This window comes from Phasianus colchicus, chromosome 8 (genome assembly GCF_987193195.1).
Source record: "Phasianus colchicus chromosome 8, bPhaCol1.hap1.1, whole genome shotgun sequence".
Lineage (NCBI taxonomy): Eukaryota > Metazoa > Chordata > Aves > Galliformes > Phasianidae > Phasianus > Phasianus colchicus.
Window position 1 is genome coordinate 19,634,426 of NC_143443.1, and position 18,245 is coordinate 19,652,670.

The 18,245-nt window shown below is 40.0% G+C and overlaps 2 protein-coding genes and 1 long non-coding RNA gene across 4 annotated transcripts in view; 1 reads left to right on the forward strand and 2 right to left on the reverse strand.

Moving 5' to 3' along the window:
- The window catches only part of ANKRD22 (ankyrin repeat domain 22), a 46,165-nt gene that overhangs the window by 25,883 nt on the left and 2,037 nt on the right, over nt 1-18,245 (reverse strand). The window lies entirely within an intron of this gene.
- LOC149917056 (uncharacterized) lies at nt 1,439-11,063 on the reverse strand. 2 transcript variants are annotated; one of them, XR_016468801.1, is made up of 4 exons: nt 10,548-11,063; nt 9,820-9,913; nt 5,809-6,040; nt 1,439-2,976 (listed from the first exon to the last, which is right to left on the reverse strand). It is a non-coding gene; the product is annotated as an uncharacterized LOC149917056 (long non-coding RNA). The 2 variants fall into 2 exon arrangements; XR_016468802.1 differs by lacking the exon at nt 9,820-9,913.
- Nucleotides 3,526-18,241, forward strand: LOC116238139 (lysosomal acid lipase/cholesteryl ester hydrolase-like). The gene is made up of 10 exons (XM_031607668.2): nt 3,526-4,716; nt 6,412-6,550; nt 8,772-8,886; nt 9,767-9,965; nt 11,047-11,156; nt 12,434-12,570; nt 13,489-13,629; nt 14,345-14,416; nt 15,803-15,871; nt 17,302-18,241. Exons 2-10 carry the CDS (start codon nt 6,419-6,421, stop codon nt 17,527-17,529), a joined length of 1,203 nt encoding a protein of 400 aa, XP_031463528.2. The 5' UTR covers nt 3,526-4,716; nt 6,412-6,418; the 3' UTR covers nt 17,530-18,241.

The window sequence follows — 18,245 nt, forward strand, 5'->3', positions numbered from 1 at the left end:
AACCCTGACAGATACACTACGATGCTGATTAAGCTGAATGCCCATGTGTGACCAGAGGAGGAGACCGTTCTTGCAACACAACACCACCAGGTCCCACACCAGTCTGAAGTTCATGGAACACACTGTCAACCCTGGCTGGACTGTCAAATCACACCCACCATGCTTTCCAGATTGGCACTTCTTGACTACTAAACTTTTGGGCAGATGAAAGATGGTCTGCGTGGGCTACATTTTCCTGGCAACAATGTTGTCATAGGAGCTGTGAAACAGTGGGTCACACCTCTACTGGTGCAGATTTTTACAAGCATGACATGCAGGCTCTTGCTCATTACTGGTGAAAATGCATATTTAATAGTGATGATTATGTAGAAAAATAATGTTTTGTTGCTCAATCAAATAGTTATTATACTCTTTGTATCTGTTGTAGTTTAAATGGAAGTAAATCAAAGATTTACTTTTGGAGCAAGCTACATAGAACTGCTTACGCTCAATTCTTCTCTAGTTCAAGTAAAATAGTTTCACTGACTAGCGTAGTTTGCTGACACCAGTTCCAAGCTGTTTACCATAAGAAAATTAGGTTGGATTGTAACTGAAACTTATACTACACATACTTTCGATAAATCTCACTATAATCCTCCCAGTATATTGATCTTTCAGCATGGTGCAGAGGCACAGATGAGTACGTAACATCTCAGAAGTGAAAGGTCCTTGCCAGTATTTCATTATGTCCAAACCTTCAGGAATGGGCATTCTCCCAAATAAATGCCATCCATTAGCTAAGTGGTTGGAATTTATAAATTACAACTCATTTAATGAAGCCTCAAATCACTTGGCTGTTCTCTATAATAACTTTATAAGGTACTTAATCCTCTGCTAACACCACTATACAAATCCACAATAGCAAGGTGGATTTTGGCTAGGGTATAGTCTATTTATGGTGCTCTGTTTTCTTCACAAGCAAAAAACAATGTTGACAACACACCAATATTTTAGCTCTTGCTTGGCAGTGCTTATAAAACTTCACATCCTTTTTTTCCTCATGTTGCCTTACCTGTGTGTGGTCTGGGAATGCACAAGAGGTTGTGAGGGGATATAGTCAAGGTAGATGACCCCCAGCTGGCCAAAGGGGTATTCCATGTGATATAACACCATGCCCAGAAATAACAGCTGGAGAAAAGAAGGATGCACAGAGGGTACAAGACTCTCAGAGTTACAGTTTTTATCTTTTCACATAAAACCTTCACATGATGGAGCTCTGTTTAACAATTTCCAGAAAAACATCTGCCCATCAATGGGAAGCAGTGAAGGAACTCACTTCGTGGGTTTTTTAAATTGAGTTTCTGTGTTCTTACCCTTCTGATTCTCTTCACAGTGCTCAGTGAGGAATGAGCAAGTGCCTGTGCGGGACCAGAGTTAACCCACAATAAAAGGATTTTTTTTTTTTTTTTTTTTTTTAAAGAAAAGAAACCTACAAAAAGCACAGAGATAACTCCAGGCATCACCTTTCACCAGACTATGTATGTTGCCATTTAATCCAGAATCACATTTCTGACACACTTGTAAATCAGAAAAGTGACTATTGTGGTCAGAATTTTAGCTGGAGAATAGATAAGCAGCCCAATTAGATGAGAAATGAGATTAGCACAAAGGAGATTTGCACAAGTTTATGTATTCACAGGTTGACTTCTGCTTCAGACATATCCTTAGTGGGTGACTGTGCTTACAAATGAATCTTTGAATCCTGATTATTACAATTTTTTTTTTCTTTTTTTTTTTTTTGTAGTTGATGAATACGTCATTTGTCTCCAAAAGATACCAGGATTCAATTCATGGGCAAACAGTCCATGTACTTCTTGAAAGAATTTCACAACACCCAAAATGTTTCCTGAAAGTCAGAAGTATTGTCCATTTGAAAATCTCCACAGCACCAGCAAGCACTACAAAACAGTACAATGTATCCTAAGGACAGAATACAGGAGCCAGGGCTGCTGAGTTTCTGTCTTTCTCTTCTGAATTGCTCTTAGGATTCATCATTCATAAAAGTTGATTCGGGTATGCCCGAGCTACCATCCCCATAACTAGTTCTCCAGCAGTATTGCAAAATTTGAAACATAACAGCTTTTGAAAAATGAGTTTTATATTTGCACAAGCCTGTAGATATACAAGCATTTGCAGCAGTCTTATCCTATAGAGTATTTCTTAATCTAAATTAGTCAAGTAGCATACTGAATGGGCGATGCCTCATCAAAGTCATGTATCTGATAAACAAGTAACTCCTTTCCCATACACACCTGTTCAAACAGATAATCATCTGGAAAACATAGGAAGAAAACTTAAAAGAATAACAAAAGTACTCAGGAAGAGGAATAGAGCTCATAGTCAGAAGGAAGAATATACACAGACCATCTTAAGACCATCATCTTAAATGAACACTTACATTACTATTTCAAAGTGCTTGCTTGATCTTTCCCAGAATGAATGCCTGAGAAAACTAAATCCTCACTTACAGCTGCCACATTTTTGCCAGAATTTGTAATGCTGTCTTTAACCTCAGTAGTAGGAAGTTTTAAATGAAAAACACTTACGTGGCATATATAACTCTTACTAGTTTAAGCTTCTACTCCCAAAACCTACCTCCCATCCTATAGAATCAATCCTGAACTTCTATTTTTCCACATCACACAGCACAGTCCCAGTACCAGACAGTGCTATCCACTGTTTGCCCCAGCACTGGCAGGGCAGCCCAGCCTTGCTCCTCACAAGAGGGCTCAGCACCATCCGTACAATCCACAGCTGCTTCAAGTCCCACAGTACTCCGGTCTGTCCTCTGCCAGACATCACCTTGCACACTGCCTCCTGGTCTCATTGCAGACCTTCAGTGTGCTGGCACACCATGGAAAAGGAAAGTCCTGTTTGTTTCATGTTTCCAGCAGTTCTTTGCAAGGTGTATATTCCTCTTGTCCTCCACCTCCAAGCCTGCAGACCACGAGGGATGAGTTTAGAGGCACAGAATTAGACACTGGGGGTTAAGACATACTTAAGTAGTTCATGCTATGTCCAGCAGCAGGGCTTCAAAGTTTTTTTCCAGTGTTTTCAAGGAAGAATACTTACTATCTCAGCTGAATGCGTTCCCTGTGTAAGGAAAGCATCACAACATGTTCAAGAAAAAGACTGTATATCTCTCAAGTTCTGTGCTTCCTATGCTGTTTTTATAAGTATTACTTTCATCGTCTCTTTTCCGTGTCGCCCTCTCTTTTCTGAACAAAAGATAAGAGACAATATCTGGCTTTGTCTATCTTTTGCCCTTCACTTGCACCCTAATAACTAACAATATCATAAATTATGTAAACACTATACATCTTATCTGCTTGTATGAGATGGAACTAGATAAAACACTGTAAATTATTCTAGACTGAATTAAAAATACAGTATTGCATTACCTCAGATGACGGCAGAGCAAGGTCTGCTATCATACTGAGCAAGGATATCAGAGTAGGCATTTTTCATTGATCAATTATTCTTTTTGGGGTCAATTCCACACACTACTTACTACTTTAAAAAGCAGAATGATCCCTGTGATTACTGTTATGTATTAGATTGATCACTAACAAAGACTTGCTTCACTCTATTTTTCATACATGAAACAGCACATTAACAGCATCCGCATTCCAGTCAAATTGCTGCGCAAGAATCACTTACACGTGGTGTTCTTCTAAAATCCCACCATGTGGTGTTCTTCTAAAATCCCACCATGACAAAACACAAGTTCTTCTGACAATATTTAGCAGTTAGCAGTTAATTCACTGATGGGACTTGTGCTCATGCAGGAGAATTTGACTTTGTCTTCTAGCTGCTTAAGGACACACACTGTCTGGCTATTGTCAGGAGGCCAGTTTCAGTGAGGACTGAGCGGCTGGACTGACTACAATTCATTCATCAGGTAGGAAAACTTACAAAGAATTAATAGAAGTGACTTGGAATAAACAAGAAATCTTGCTAGCATACTGCCTGTGATGAAGTTTACTGATGTTTTCAAACTTCATTTGCAAATTCTGTGCAAACTTGTCTTTCTGTATTGTGCTATTCACTGATCTATGAGTTTAGGAATACATGTTTAGTGCTAAATACACACATTCTAAATCATCTGTCTTTTCATTCTAAGATTACCTAACAAAACAAAAAACAAAAGAGTAAACAAACCTGTCCTCAAGAGACCTGCAAGTGCAGTTCAGAAAGCAAGTGACAGGTGTTGAGCCAATAACCACAGCACCTTCTTCACAAATCAGAATAGCAGAGATGATATTCTTAGCCAGGAAGTTTTCAGAATAGCTGCATTTATCTTCATTCCAGAATAATACGAACATTCCCCGAGACAAGCAGTAGTACAGAGCCTGTCACAGCTTCAGGGAACATGAACCCCCAGGTCCCTGCTAAATATCCTAACCATGGGTTAGGTGCCTCTTAACCTCTCCTCGTCCATGGTGCAATTAGGTCTTTCAGAATGTCACACAAAGGTGCTGTTTATCATAAGTACTGCCAAATCAGCACTTAAGAATGCCTGCCTGTACACACAGGGAACACACAGCACCCTACTGCTGCTCTTAAATGAATTTTGATTTCCTTTTATTGGCGTAGGTTTCCACCAGTGAATCAGTCTGCTAGCAGAGACAGACGAGGACCTGCAGCAGAGGTTTAAGTGAAGCAGTCGAAGTAGAGGTAAGTTGCTTCTACATATATGTTTGCGGTCTCTCTTTCATGTCTGCCTCCATAAAATGTGTAATCTTCTTTTGTTCGGTTTATTGTGAGAGCACTCTGCACCCTCTGATCTGTAAGCCTGCTGCTATTCATCAAAGGACATGTTTGCTAAACTCAGGGAGAGGAAGAAGTCACTGACCAGCTAGTGCAAAGAAAGGAGTAACTGACATTTTCATCTTGCTCTGCTAATGTTTTCCTCTCAAAGCTGTCATTATGGTTGACTGAAAATGTCAGTTTTGAAAAACCAAACATGAAGTGATCATTTGCTTTCACAGTTTCAATTGCATTTAACTTTTCCTTGTAAATTAACCAGGATATCCATATATCTGCTAACTGTGTTAACTGATAGGATGGCTTTTAGTCCCACTTACTGTTATATGTGGGGAAAAAAAAATTACCCTCAAGATTACGCTGATAAATTTCTAGAAACTTTAAAACTTTCATGACATAGAAAAAAATCTTCAGAAGTTTTGAATGGCTTTCTTAATGTCTTTCAAGTGGTTTATTCCTTTATTATTTTTTAATGAAATATTTCTGTTAATTCCCTTTTATCTAAAGGTAAATATTTCCCTTTACAATGCCTTATAACATAGAAAGAATAGAAAGTAGTTCAAAGCTCACACAGTCAAAACTTCACCTCTGAAATTAACGAGGCAACTCCAAGTCTTGGCATGCACTAATTGGTGCACTTTATCTGATTTAGAAAGCATTAATCTTTAAGTGCCTTAAAGCATGCCAACTAAGCCAGATGACAATACAGTTGATAGGAAAAAGTATGCCTGAAAAGGACAATATTTTTTCTTTATATAGTAGTTAGTCTGTAGAATAGCCAAAAATAATGTAGATTGGTCAATGAGAAGTGTGTCAGTTTGGCAACTGCAAAGTAAGCACACTAGAGTAAATCTGCATGGCAATCTTAAAATTGAGTGTATTTCCTATTTAACTTAATTGTTCTAGTGACTCAAGGAGTATGAAAGATTAAAAAAAAACCTAGAAGAACTGAAAACTCACTCCTTCATGAAGAAGTTCAGAGAGAACAAATTTCTTAGTTACCTGTTCCTAACTCTCCAAATCTTGAAAGTCTTCTCCAGCAACATCAGATAGTACATCCCGTTTTCACAACCTCTGTGTTGGTTCCTCAATGCTGATTACAAAGGCAGCCATGGCTAAAACTAGTATGTAACAGCTGATTTTGCTTCTGTTCCATACAGCAAGGCACTAACTAGATAGATTCCACTCCACAGTTTCTATTCATCAAATAGGCTGCCTCACATCAACCTCCCCCCTAAAAAAAACCAAAACAGCATAAGAGAAGGCACTATCTTAATCTTCAGGTGGTTAAGATGCACATTTACAATAAGTAGGACCATATGTGAAAGAAAGGAAGGAACTCATGGCACAAATTGGCACTGTTGTTCAGCAATAACATTCCCCTAGGCCTGTTCCACATCCTCCTGAAGCCCTTGACTAATTCCTTCCCCTGTTGCATGACATTAACTGTAGACAGTTCCACCTTATACAGGTATGTATTTCTGTGAGTCCCTTAGGAAGCACACCTGGGACAACCTAAGAGAGACTCCAGATGCAGGGCTCCCTGCAAAATTCATCAGCTCTCTCTTCCTAAAGCAAACATATTGCATCTGCTCTTTCACACAGCCCCAAGATGTGGTGTCTCCTCGTGCTGTTGTGTTCCCAGGCCGTTGTCTTTTCAGCAGGATTCACAGCACTCCATGCTCTGAAATCAGAGGAAGGACTGCACAGGAAGCAACGCAACCCTGAAGACCTCATGAACGTTGTAAGTTGTGTCATTTTCTCTGCATACCTTCTTAACATGTCTTTCACAACACCACTACCACTTTACCATCTTGAACAGGACACGTGAGGAGGCTTAAAAACAGGCCTGCTCCTAATGCCCATTTTCCTAACCTGCCTTTCCCAAAGCCACTGCATTAGAGTCAGGACTGCAGTGAGGATCATCTCTGAATGTAGTGGGGACAGACATGATTTGTGTGCATTACAGCAGGACATTGACACATCACTGGAATGAAGCATGCCAGCTCCCGCTCTTGGCTCAAAGGTCTCAAAGTGCAACTCTCCAGAAGCTGCTGGAGAGCACTGGAGATCCAGGTCACTGAATTTTAGCATCAGCAGCTGTAACTGTGAATAGTGCACACAATGCACAATTTCAGCCTGGATAATGGACTTTCTCTGCCTGCATTTAGGGTGAACCCTAACAGACATGTAATGAACATGTGGCTTATAACTGTGACTTTTGCTTGTGCAGTCACCTCTCTCAACACATCTTGATGTTTCCAGCTGAAGCTCAAGGAAGGAAAGAGTGGGATCCTATCAAGACAAAGATCCTTCCAGCATGGTGGTAGGGAGTACCCTCCTAAAAGAAAACTTGACATCCTATCCAAACAGACTGATCTGCTAGAGAGAAGCGGAGGCAGAGGCTAGTTTCTAGTCTCAATAGAAGTCCTCTTTTGTAACAACTTGTTTGCACAGTACAGTGGCATGGGAGGTTGAACCCCTCCTTCAACAAGTAGATTCTTACAATACTAAGTAATTCAAGCCCCCTTGCTCTGACTCACCAGAACTGGCAAGACTGTAAAAATAGGTGATATTTTGTAATAAGAGCTCCACCCTACATGGCTTACCTAACAATATTTTAGCAGGAAAGGACTCATTATGGACCAAAGACATCCTTTGGCGCAGTCTTATACCAACACTGCTGCATGTTTACTCTCTAGAAAGTTACTATCAGCACAACACGATGACCTATGTTGTATTTGCTGTGAAAGTTGAAACAGTCTCCCTTCTGGAGACAACACTTGAACATAGGGATGTCTGACTTCTCACGTTCCTCTCCCCACCAACCACACTCAAATCCATTTTCATTGTAGAATGTGTGGGTCTAAAGAGGTATAAGCTTTCAAGCTTTGTAATGCACTAAATGCTAAACAAAGCCAAGTGCTATCTGCCTGTCTTCCTCTGTCTCTACTTCACACAGCCATGCTCTAGAAAAAAGCCTCGCTGAAACAGTTCTGGCATTGTTGCTCAGGGCCAAGTGTGACCCAAGGGCAACCCAGTGCAGTATTCCACTTAGGCAAGCAGCTTAGTCACCCAGTACAGTTCTGCTTTGTCCCATACAGGATCAGATACCAGACCACTTCTCCCCTAAGCAGATGTGAAGCAAATTTTTGAGGCAACTTTTTACAAGACCTGTAATATTTAATTTTTGGCCACAGTCCCTGTAGTCATGGCCCTTACACTACTGTTATGGAACAGACCCACGTCTATGCCGCTCAGCTTATTTGCCATTCAAACGGGCTGGCTTCACTAAAGCTGGCTAACATCATCATCCCTCAGCTCCAAAAACACAAAGATGCATTCAGAAAAGGAGTGGAAAACAATGAGATGGACAGAAAACACTGCTCCTGGGACAGTCCTAATACAGTCAGCATATTCAACACATTCAACCAAGCTCTAGAGCCTACAAACAGTCTTATTTGCAGCATAAGTGATGTTTATCATCTCACCACTGTAACCTTGAGTGCACATGTGCCACTGTCACAGTAATCTCTAGTTAGCCAAAACCTAAACAATAGTGTGGCATGTCAGGAATGATCCAAGTATAATTATGTGCTCCTGTCCAGGCAACCACACATCTTGTTATTTCAGTTTGAAAGATAAAGTACTGAAGAGCATCAACATCATCAACTAAAGGCAGCTCTTTTGCTCTCACCATTTTTGGTATCCTTTGACCATATATCCATCCATCCCCAAGAGAGATATGGGTAGAGCTTTGCTGACCTGCAGGAGTCTCTGTAGGGTCCCTTCCCCCAGTATAGCATACAACAGTAGAGGATAAGCCAGCAACATAACATCACATTTATCTTCCTGGCACATTCTTGGCTAGCTGCACAGCCCTGAATAGAAGTAGACTTCAGACAGTTTCCACTCATCTCTACAGAGCAAGTGCAAATTAACAAGTTCTCCTTGGCCTTCCACAGACTGAAATGATCAGATATCATGGATACCCCAGTGAGAAGTATGAAGTTACTACGGAGGACGGATACATACTCGGTGTTTTCAGAATTCCCAATGGGAGGAACATGCAAAATACAGGTGCAACAGTCTATAAACCAACTCCAAGATCCCATCTGACATGCTTGCACATGTTCCACACCTTCCCAACTTAGAAAAAGTAGCTAATTCAATTCAGAACTCAGGTCACATCCCTTCTTCATAATCTATATTCAGGTTTCAAATTTCTATTACTTTTCTTCCCCCTATGATTTCCTTTGACTTTCATGTTTAGTACAACTGTTGGCAGTCTGGAAAAAATCCTACCAATTTCTTCTTAAGCAATTCAGATTTAAAAAGAACTTTTCATTTAACATAATTAAGGAAAATGTTCTAGACAAAAAAAAAACAAAACAAAACAAAAAAAAACACCTATTTTGACATCAAAATTAAGATTCTCTGCCTCATGAAGGACAGTTAACCTACTGTCAAGAAGGTGAATGTTCTGTAACATCCTGTTGGTGAGAAACACATCATTGGTTGATAAGAAATATTAAGAAAAATTGAAAAACTGTGATGAAAATTTGTACCTGGAATTCAAGGCCACAAATACTGGACAGTGCTGCTCTGTTTCCTGCTCATATTTTGTTGTCTCGATATGCTATTTTGTCCTTAATCTTTCACTTTTAGAAATTGAGAGATCTGTAGATTGTTGTTTTTTGGGGGAAGGGGGAAGAGGGGTGGAGAGAATTGATGTGGGTACAGGCCATCTAAATCTATTCTTCATTTGCTACTCTTGATATGAAATCATTAGGCCAAAACCAAGTCCTCCAGCATCTTACCCCAAAATGCTTGGGCAGCAATCATCAATTTCTTGAAGAAAGAAAGTATTTAAACTATTCTGTAAAATCATACATAGTTTTGAGTACTTTTAATTTATTGCTATGGCATAAAAATAAATAAAAACACTCTTCTTTTCCAGGACAAAAGCCAGCAGTTTTGCTGCACCATGGTACTTTTGCAGACTGTACTTACTGGATTGCTAACCTGCCCAACAACAGTCTCGGCTTCATCCTTGCAGATGCCGGCTATGATGTTTGGCTGGGAAACAGCCGAGGAAACACCTGGTCTGCAAAACACAAGACTCTTAAAACATGCCAGAAAGAGTTCTGGCAGTTCAGGTACTCTGTGGAGAAGAACTATCCAAAGAAAGCAACCTTCAGTGGACTAGCAACTTTGGGCAACTAATACTAGGATGTAGGATCTTTACCCTTCAGGCTAGTGATTTTCATGTATCCTGATTTAAAATGGGACAGACAATACCCAAGAGCACCAGAACAATTCCTTCTTGATGCATCCAATTCTAGGAATGATTTGGCTAGGTGACATGGACAGGTCTTTTTGGAATCAGCAAACAAAGAAGCAAAGATGGAAATATACAGGAACCCCACCATTTCTGTACATATGTAGTGCTGGTTCCTCTGAGGAAAACATTTCCAGAACCAGGAGACATCTGTAACCTTGAGGTCTCTCAATTGATGTCATTACCCCAAGTGCAGACAGGAGAGAATAATGCTCAGTTAAGCAATGAAATCTGATCCATGACAACAGACATTAACTGAAAGAGAAATGTATTTTGTTACTGAAACACAATGGAAAGCATAATAAGATGGCAGAGCAGCAAGATCTTAGGCTACAGGAAATGAGAAGCTGCTTAGATGTAAGAGCAGTAGGTGCAGAAATAAGAGAAAGCAACTGCTTACCTTCAAAGGACCTGTAAGGTACTCAGGTATGCAGGAATCTCCAGATGAGATTAATCCACCTCCACTGCCAACCCTGAAATAAAATCTGGGAAGGGGTGGATCCTGGCCCTACCCTTTCTGGTCACTCAGGATTTTTGCATGCACCTAAGCTCCCTGGATTGGCCTTGCCTTCCTACCAGGTGTTCAATCACTGCTTCAAGCTGTGACTCAGCATTTCCACTACAGTTACCCCTGCTATTGAGAGTACTTAAATCTGTTCCCGCAAGAACCTTAGCTAATGAACAGAATGGGTACCTTCTCAGTAGAGAGAGCAAGGCATTAGGCAGCCTGTCAGTACAATTGCATCCTTTTGTCGTCTTCCCTAACTCACAGAAAAGAATGCAGACTAAGTGTGCGTTTGAATGGGTCCTGGTCAGTGCTAAGGAAAACTGACATTCAACAATTCACACTGCGATAAACAACCTGCCCCTCTGACAGCTTCTGTTTTTCTCCCCTGTAGCTTCGATGAGATAGGTAAATATGATCTCCCGGCTGAGATGTACTTCATCATGAATAAAACTGGACAGAAGAATGTATATTATGTTGGTCACTCAGAAGGTTCAACTGCAGGTAATGTTAGGATTGCCTGGCTATGAAATAGTTAACATAACCTGACCAGAATGTGCCTGTCTCTGTCGAGTATCTTTCTGTCTCATAAACAGTTACTCAAGGGAGAAATACTTTCTAACCTGATACTTGAAAAATATGGGAAACTTTCCTGCTAACTGTTCTGTCTGATACAAACAAGCAAAATAGAATCCAGAAATGCTTTAAATTCTGTAACTAAGGGCTACTGATACATAAAAGCTACTATTTACCAGGTACATTGCACTACAGTTTGCTAAGTATCCTTTCTTATTACTCTCTAGCCATTCATTGTTACTTTTTCCAGAGTCTTACAGCAAACAGATACTTTTCATGAAGTATCAGCAACAAGGAGCTTTGATTAACCTCAGCTTTTAAGATGTGCATGTCCAATCCTCATAGATTGGATGTAAATGTTAAAAGCAATGGTCCACAAAACAGTTTGAGAAGAAAAGCAGAGCTTACATATTACTAAGTCTCATAATCTAACACGAGACATTTTACCTAAGGTATAGTTGATCTGTGACTATAATACACCACTATTGACTATTTCTAAAGCACTGAGGAGATATCTGGGGGAAGTTGTATGTATCTTTGCTACTAGAATATTATTTTACTTTCCTCTTATAAAAGCATTCTAAGTGTGTGTCTTTGGGCAGCACAAATCACCCAGGCCAAGACGTCTCTGTCCTTGTCCACAGGTAAATCTGTTTTAGGCAATCTGCTAAAATTGTCACCAAATCTGCCAGTGGAGAAATTTGGATGTGTTCAGAAAACAGGATGGGATATACCCTTTTTGCTTCCCACTTCTTTCTTCCTTCCTCATACTGTTCCTTTATGTGTGTGTATTCACGCTCACCTGAGTTTGCATGTTACAAGTCAAAAATTGTGTTCTTAATGTCTCAGCCTTCATATATTTATTACGTGAGGGTATGCCATCATAAATATAGTCTTTTAGAGACTGCAGGGTGAAAAAATCATTATTTTATTAGAGTTTGGAGAACTTTAAGGGAAGCTGAATTCTAAAAAATCAGATGGATGCATCATCTCTCAAAAACTGGCTTAACAGAAACTTGTTCTGAGAATTTTTGGATATGCTCTAATGAAGGTCCTTAGGAAAAAAATTAAAAAGAATCAAATACTTTCCTTAGGTAAGGAAAGAGGGTGGTAATATAGTCTCATTTCTTGTCACCTATGTTTTTATGTATTTAGTCTGTGGAAGATCTCATCACTAACTTGATTTCTGTCTTTTGTGTTTGCAGGCTTTGTAGCACTTTCTACTTATCCAGAGTTGGCACAAAGGGTGAAAATGTTCTTTGCTTTAGGACCAGTACTCACTGTCACACACGCTACCAGTCCTTTTGTAACATTTGCACGTCTTCCTCAGCCAGTGATCCATGTATGTCATTCCTCCTTCTGAAAGACCTAAATGCCTGCTCTGTCTGTGCGGGATTCACTCTTTCTAGACTGATTTTTAAGGGGGTGATGAGTTAAGATTGAATTTAGGGTATCAAACTGTTGATAGAGCTGGTAGGCTTCAGACTTTCCACGGAACAAAATTATAAATTTTGATGCAACAAATTTTTGGAATTTCTTCAGGAAAACTTGCATGTTGTACCATTGTTTGTTAAAATGCAATAATTTTGAATGATACTCACAAATATCATAAAGAAAAGTTGTGTGCATACTCAACTAACTTAAGTCTTAAGCTCAAGTAGAAAACTACAAATATTTCATAACTTAAATTCATTAGACATACAGTTGCTTTATGGTTGTGAAATACTGACCTATAAAATGATATAGGAAATTCATACCATAATTTGCCAACTTAACTTAATAGTATATTCTGGGAATGCTAGAAAATGCAGGAGTACATGCTTTTTCTTCCCAAGTTGTACTAATTATGTGAAAATACAGTGCCCAGCTCTACACTTTTGCACTTGACTCCCCCTCTTTGCTAAGTATCAGTGCTCAAATTACAGTTTTGTGAACCTGTCTGAAAGAAGTTTTAGGGCACGGAGGGTCTTTCTATAGTTTACACCTGTGACTGAAATCAATAGGCCTATCTCAATTAAGTTTGCACTCTGTGAACAGATGGATAGCAACCTCCAGGGCACATGCCCAGTACAAAAAGACAGGAAGAATGCGTGGGGAAAAAATTATTCTGGGGAAAAATGCACTTTAAATGACAGAGGAAGGGCAAGCAGTTTGAGCTATCTTAGTTAAGAGGCTGCAGTACTAGAGAAGAGGGAGAGGCAATTTTCTGCATTATACACTCCTGCAACAAGATAAAGTTTCCTACTCTTCTGCTCCTCAGTTGGTCCTTGGTTACAGAGGAGCTCTTCGCCAGAATGAACTGCTGAGAAGGCTTGCAATACAGCTGTGCACACCTCTGCAAAAAGTTTGTGCCAATATCTTATACACCATAGCTGGGGGCAGAGCGCAAAACCTGAATGCGGTAAGCATTTCCGAGAGCACATAAATGTCAGTAGAGAGGAGGCAATTTTGGAGGAAAGTGATTTTTCTGCCTTGTGTTTATATACAGTTGCCAGGAACATAAAGAAATACATTGCACTTCTCAAATAATTCTGGCCAGAACCTCTGCTGCTGATGAATTCAATTCACACAAGGGAGAAAGGAAAACAGTTTTTTGTTTTGGTTTGGCTTTTGTTTTCATTTGTTTGTTTTTTGGAAGACCTTCTGCATCTCTCTTCTCATTGTTTTTTGCTCTCTGACAGTCATTATTTAAAAAGTCCACCCATAAAAAGCTCTTACATGTGTAATCTCATTATGTTCACACAGGTAGTCTATTAATATCCTTCTTCCTTTCATGATTAAGCAGAACTCTACTTATAACTATCAGGCAAACTCTAAAAACTGGGAAAAGATCAATCCATGTTTACCCTTACATGCTGTTTTCCATGCAACTAAGCTATAATGTAGGAAAGACTCTTTCATAAGGATAAAACTCAACATACTAATTCTCTCTGTACAATCACATCACCTGTGAGTTTATCTTTTTTTTTTTTTTTTTTTTTTTTTAAATATTTAAAACACATCCTCTATATTAATAGGGGATATAAAACAGCAGCACTGTTGCTGAGGTTTTTCTCAGATTTATTCTGTCACAGCAAAGGATCACTGCCTTTATAACACTTCTGTTTTTTCTCCAGAGTCGAATAGATGTATACGTAGGACATTACCCAGCTGGAACATCAGTACAGAATATTATACATTGGCATCAGGTAAAACTGCATAGTGAAATATAAGCACTTACTACAGCTTTTTATGCAACTGACAAGCCATGGGGAAATCCAGAGGCAGTGGTTCTGGGAAATTCCCACCATATCTTCTCTAATAATGCCCTAGGCAGATGCTCCCACACCGCGGGAGCACTGCTTCCCACACCATTACCCTAACCGTCCCTTTGGTATCAGGCAAAGAGATTTCCCCAGGGCACATCAGGCTCTCTGCAGTTGGGCTCCAGAGGCTTCAAGCCTCCAACTTTGTTTTTGCCTTGAAAGCTGCAGAAGAGCACTCAAGCACAGCCTGGACACTTGGCAGGCAGCAGGAAGAAAGTGGAAACCAGAGCAGGCAGGGGATGAGCCAGAACAAAGATGTGATCCAGGTTAAAGCTCTCTCCCAGAGGGTTAACTGCAGCCTGGATCACCTCCCAGAGCCCAGTCAGCCTCACAAAGGCTTCTGCTGGGACAATGGGAAAGTGGAGAACAGCCTTTTCAGCTGGCATCTTACTCTCAGACCCGAGTTTGAATCAGAACATGGCAAGAGAGAGCCAGTTCAGAAGCACAGCACTGCACGTGCACAGCACTGTGACTGTTTCTGCCAGCACTAAATAAAGAGTCCAAATCTCCAGCATCCAGACCATCAGCAACCAGATTTGGCAAGTGGAAGCAAGGTAGCAGATTTCTATAGCATCCTCAATTTCTCAAACTTTCAACTCAGCCCATGTGGGAATAACTGAGGAAGAGCTCCATAATGGCCTCTCAACTTTATCTCTCATTATCTAAAACCACTCACTAATCAAATTACTAATCAGGTCTGAATTTTAAAAATGCACTCACCTTCCCAGTAAGACCGAGTCACTTTAATTCCTTTTTATAACAAAACAGATTCAAGAGGACTACTGCTAAGTGACAAACTAATTACAATCCACCTGTAGAAGCTGAACTCTTGTAAGAATAACAGTGTGCCTGGAAAGGTCACCAAGGTCACCACTACTGTGAGCAGATGTGTGATGTGAGGAGATATCATAGATAACGCTACACAACTAATAATAGCCCTGACAGGTTCTAGACAGGTCCTCTTCCCAGTGTGAGAACTGAGCACAGCCCCATGTCACAACTAACTGAAGTGACTCCAGCCAAATTTGAAAAACAGAAGATCCCAATGGTGACAGCTGGGGAACAGGACAGAATGCTTGCAAGGGTAAAAGTGACAAAGCCACTCATCCTATGGCCCATCCCAGGAAAGCCTGCAACTGGAGGAAGGGCCAGGAGGAACTCACAATGCACTGTCTGATCCTTGTGTTCAATCACAGGAAGAAAATACCACCAGCATCTGCCCTGTATCTTAACGTTTTCATTTTATCTGTCCTTGTTCCATATCTGCAGCTAACCCATACAGACAGATTCCAATCTTATGACTATGGCTCAAGGATAAATATGCAGAAATACAACCAGGTAAGGCAATATGGTTTTCCTGAGAACATCTCCTTGGGTCCTGACAAAACTAAGAACACATGACTTCAACTGCTGCAGAAAGAAGGAGAGAGTGATGTGAGATAGTGTTTCGCCTGAACCTAATACTACTAAGTGCAAAAGGCACAGACAGTTCCTTGCAGACAGCTAATAGAAGTTCATGTTTCTTTCCCTACTGATGCAGTCCAGTGACATGCCCATTTACCTGCCATTCCCAAAAGATCACATCCATGTCCTAGGACTGGATGAGTATGGGACAGCACCTCTTCCCAAAAAATACCCAACCCCCACCTTTAATTAGAACACCAGCATGGCCAAAAGAGCAAACAAGCATAAAGGAAAGGACAGAGAAAAGGAAATGCACCTCTTGCCTTGATTTTGAGAAGGTTCTTACCTCCAAAATAAAATGGAAGGGAAGCTTCAGAACAGCACAGTGAAGAATGCAAACTGGTGTATACTCTAAGGAAAAAAAGGAAATGGACAAAAATTCATTACTCAGACATGCTGCACTTATGCAACACTGACAATTTGCCTGACAGTTCTTTGAGATTTGAGCTGACCTGTTGGCTTCTAGTGATAATTTCTATGTCAGAGCATGCTATTTGGTGATATGCTATTTTATAGGCAGAGAAATATTCCAAAGATTTATCAGGCACTTTCCATCCACTTGTGGTGTTCAAATACCAAAGTCTGAATTGGATGAAGTACTATTCCCAATATATGTTTAGGAAACTGTCCAAAGAAGCAAAACAAAACCGTTATGATAGCCAATGAGAAAAATAATAGAATTACTTTTAGGTGATAGAGGTTATTTGTCGAAGCACTTTTTGCATGTTCTCTCATCAGCCTGTAGACTAATCCTGAATTAAGTTACTTAGCTCAGGGCTCAGAAGATCCTTGCTCTGCTCTGTGTTTGGTCAGTTTCCTCTGTGATAACAAGCAAGTAGCTTCACTGGCTATTACTCCCTAAGTAGCTATGATGAAACTATGACTGTGAGAGTGTTCGGTTTGACACAAGACAGCTAAAATTCTTTCTCACTGTGCCACGTAAAAGCTTGAAAAGAAAAAAAAAAGAATGGGACACATGAACAATACCTCTGCAGTTCTCTCCTGATAAAAAAGAAACACTGCTCTTTCCATATCCCTATCTATGATCAGAATAAGCAGGTGTCAAAGTTCAGGACAACTCATAGCCATGCACTGAAGAAAGAGTCTAGAAATAGGATAGATCATTCTGTTCCATGATATATAGGAACTGGAACTAGGGAAATATGCATTAAGAAAGTGGATTTGATCCCTACTCTTTTCCTGTAGCGAGTGCAGAAGAGAAACAAACCTCTGCACAGAATACTTTTTCTAAACACAGCCTTTGATATAGCAGCATTCACTCAGATGTCCTCCCTTTCTTACAGTCTACTCCTCCTGCATACGAGATAGAGAAGATAAGCACACCCATTGCCGTTTGGAGTGGTGGACAAGACAAATTTGCAGATCCCAAAGACATAACAAAACTACTTTCTAGGATTAATAATCTCTATTACCATGAGAATTTTCCTTTCTGGGGACATCTTGATTTTGTCTGGGGCCTGGATGCAACTGAAAAAATGTATATGAAAATTGCTGAACTAATTAGAAAATAGCCTTAAAGATTCATACAGGAAGTTCCTTCATCCAGCAAAGCCCTCAAAGATTTCTATTTAGCAGTAGAATATAGGTATAGAGATTGGTATAGGGGTTTGTTTCTTTCTTGCATTATATCTCAGGGTTTTATGGTATTTTGGTGAAGGTGGGTAGGTAGGTAGGGTAAGGTACGTTAGGAAGGTAAGAAACACGATGACCACTGAATATACAATTGAGAAGGCAGTGTGAGTTACTTTGAAATATTTTAACAGTTACAGGGCTGATTTTGCTACAAACAAGCTTTTATCTCCCTTGTATACTAGTAATATATATTCCACTTGAGACAGAGGTGTTATCATGCGAAAACATAAAAATTGGATATAGTCATTTCTCTGTTTAAGTATTACTGATCTTTGCTTAAATTAAATCATTATCCTCTTCTTGAAGTGCTTGGCCTGTTTTTATTTTCTCATATTACCAAGAACTGCAAGCCTGAACCCCAAGATCTTCTGTCATAAGGCTACCCTAGCATTTGAATATACAATAGTTTGCCTTATTAGCCCAAATACCAAGGGATTCTTCCAAGGGATATCTCTCAAAACCTATGTCAGAGGGAAACCACTTGCCGCTAACCACTTGTTAGAGAGATGCAGATACTCTGTCATCCTTCATGCCCACATATCAGCAACTCTTTTGTTCACTCCCTGAGTACAAAGAGAACAAACATCTCTGTAAC

Coding starts and splice junctions, on each gene's coding strand:
- LOC116238139 (XM_031607668.2), top strand. CDS start 6,419: ATGTGGTGTCTCCTCGTGCTGTTGTGTTCCCAGGCCGTTGTCTTTTCA. Junction 11,157..12,433: donor CTCAGAAGGTTCAACTGCAG/GTAATGTTAGGA, acceptor TTGTGTTTGCAG/GCTTTGTAGCACTTTCTACT. Junction 12,571..13,488: donor TTCCTCAGCCAGTGATCCAT/GTATGTCATTCC, acceptor TCTGCTCCTCAG/TTGGTCCTTGGTTACAGAGG.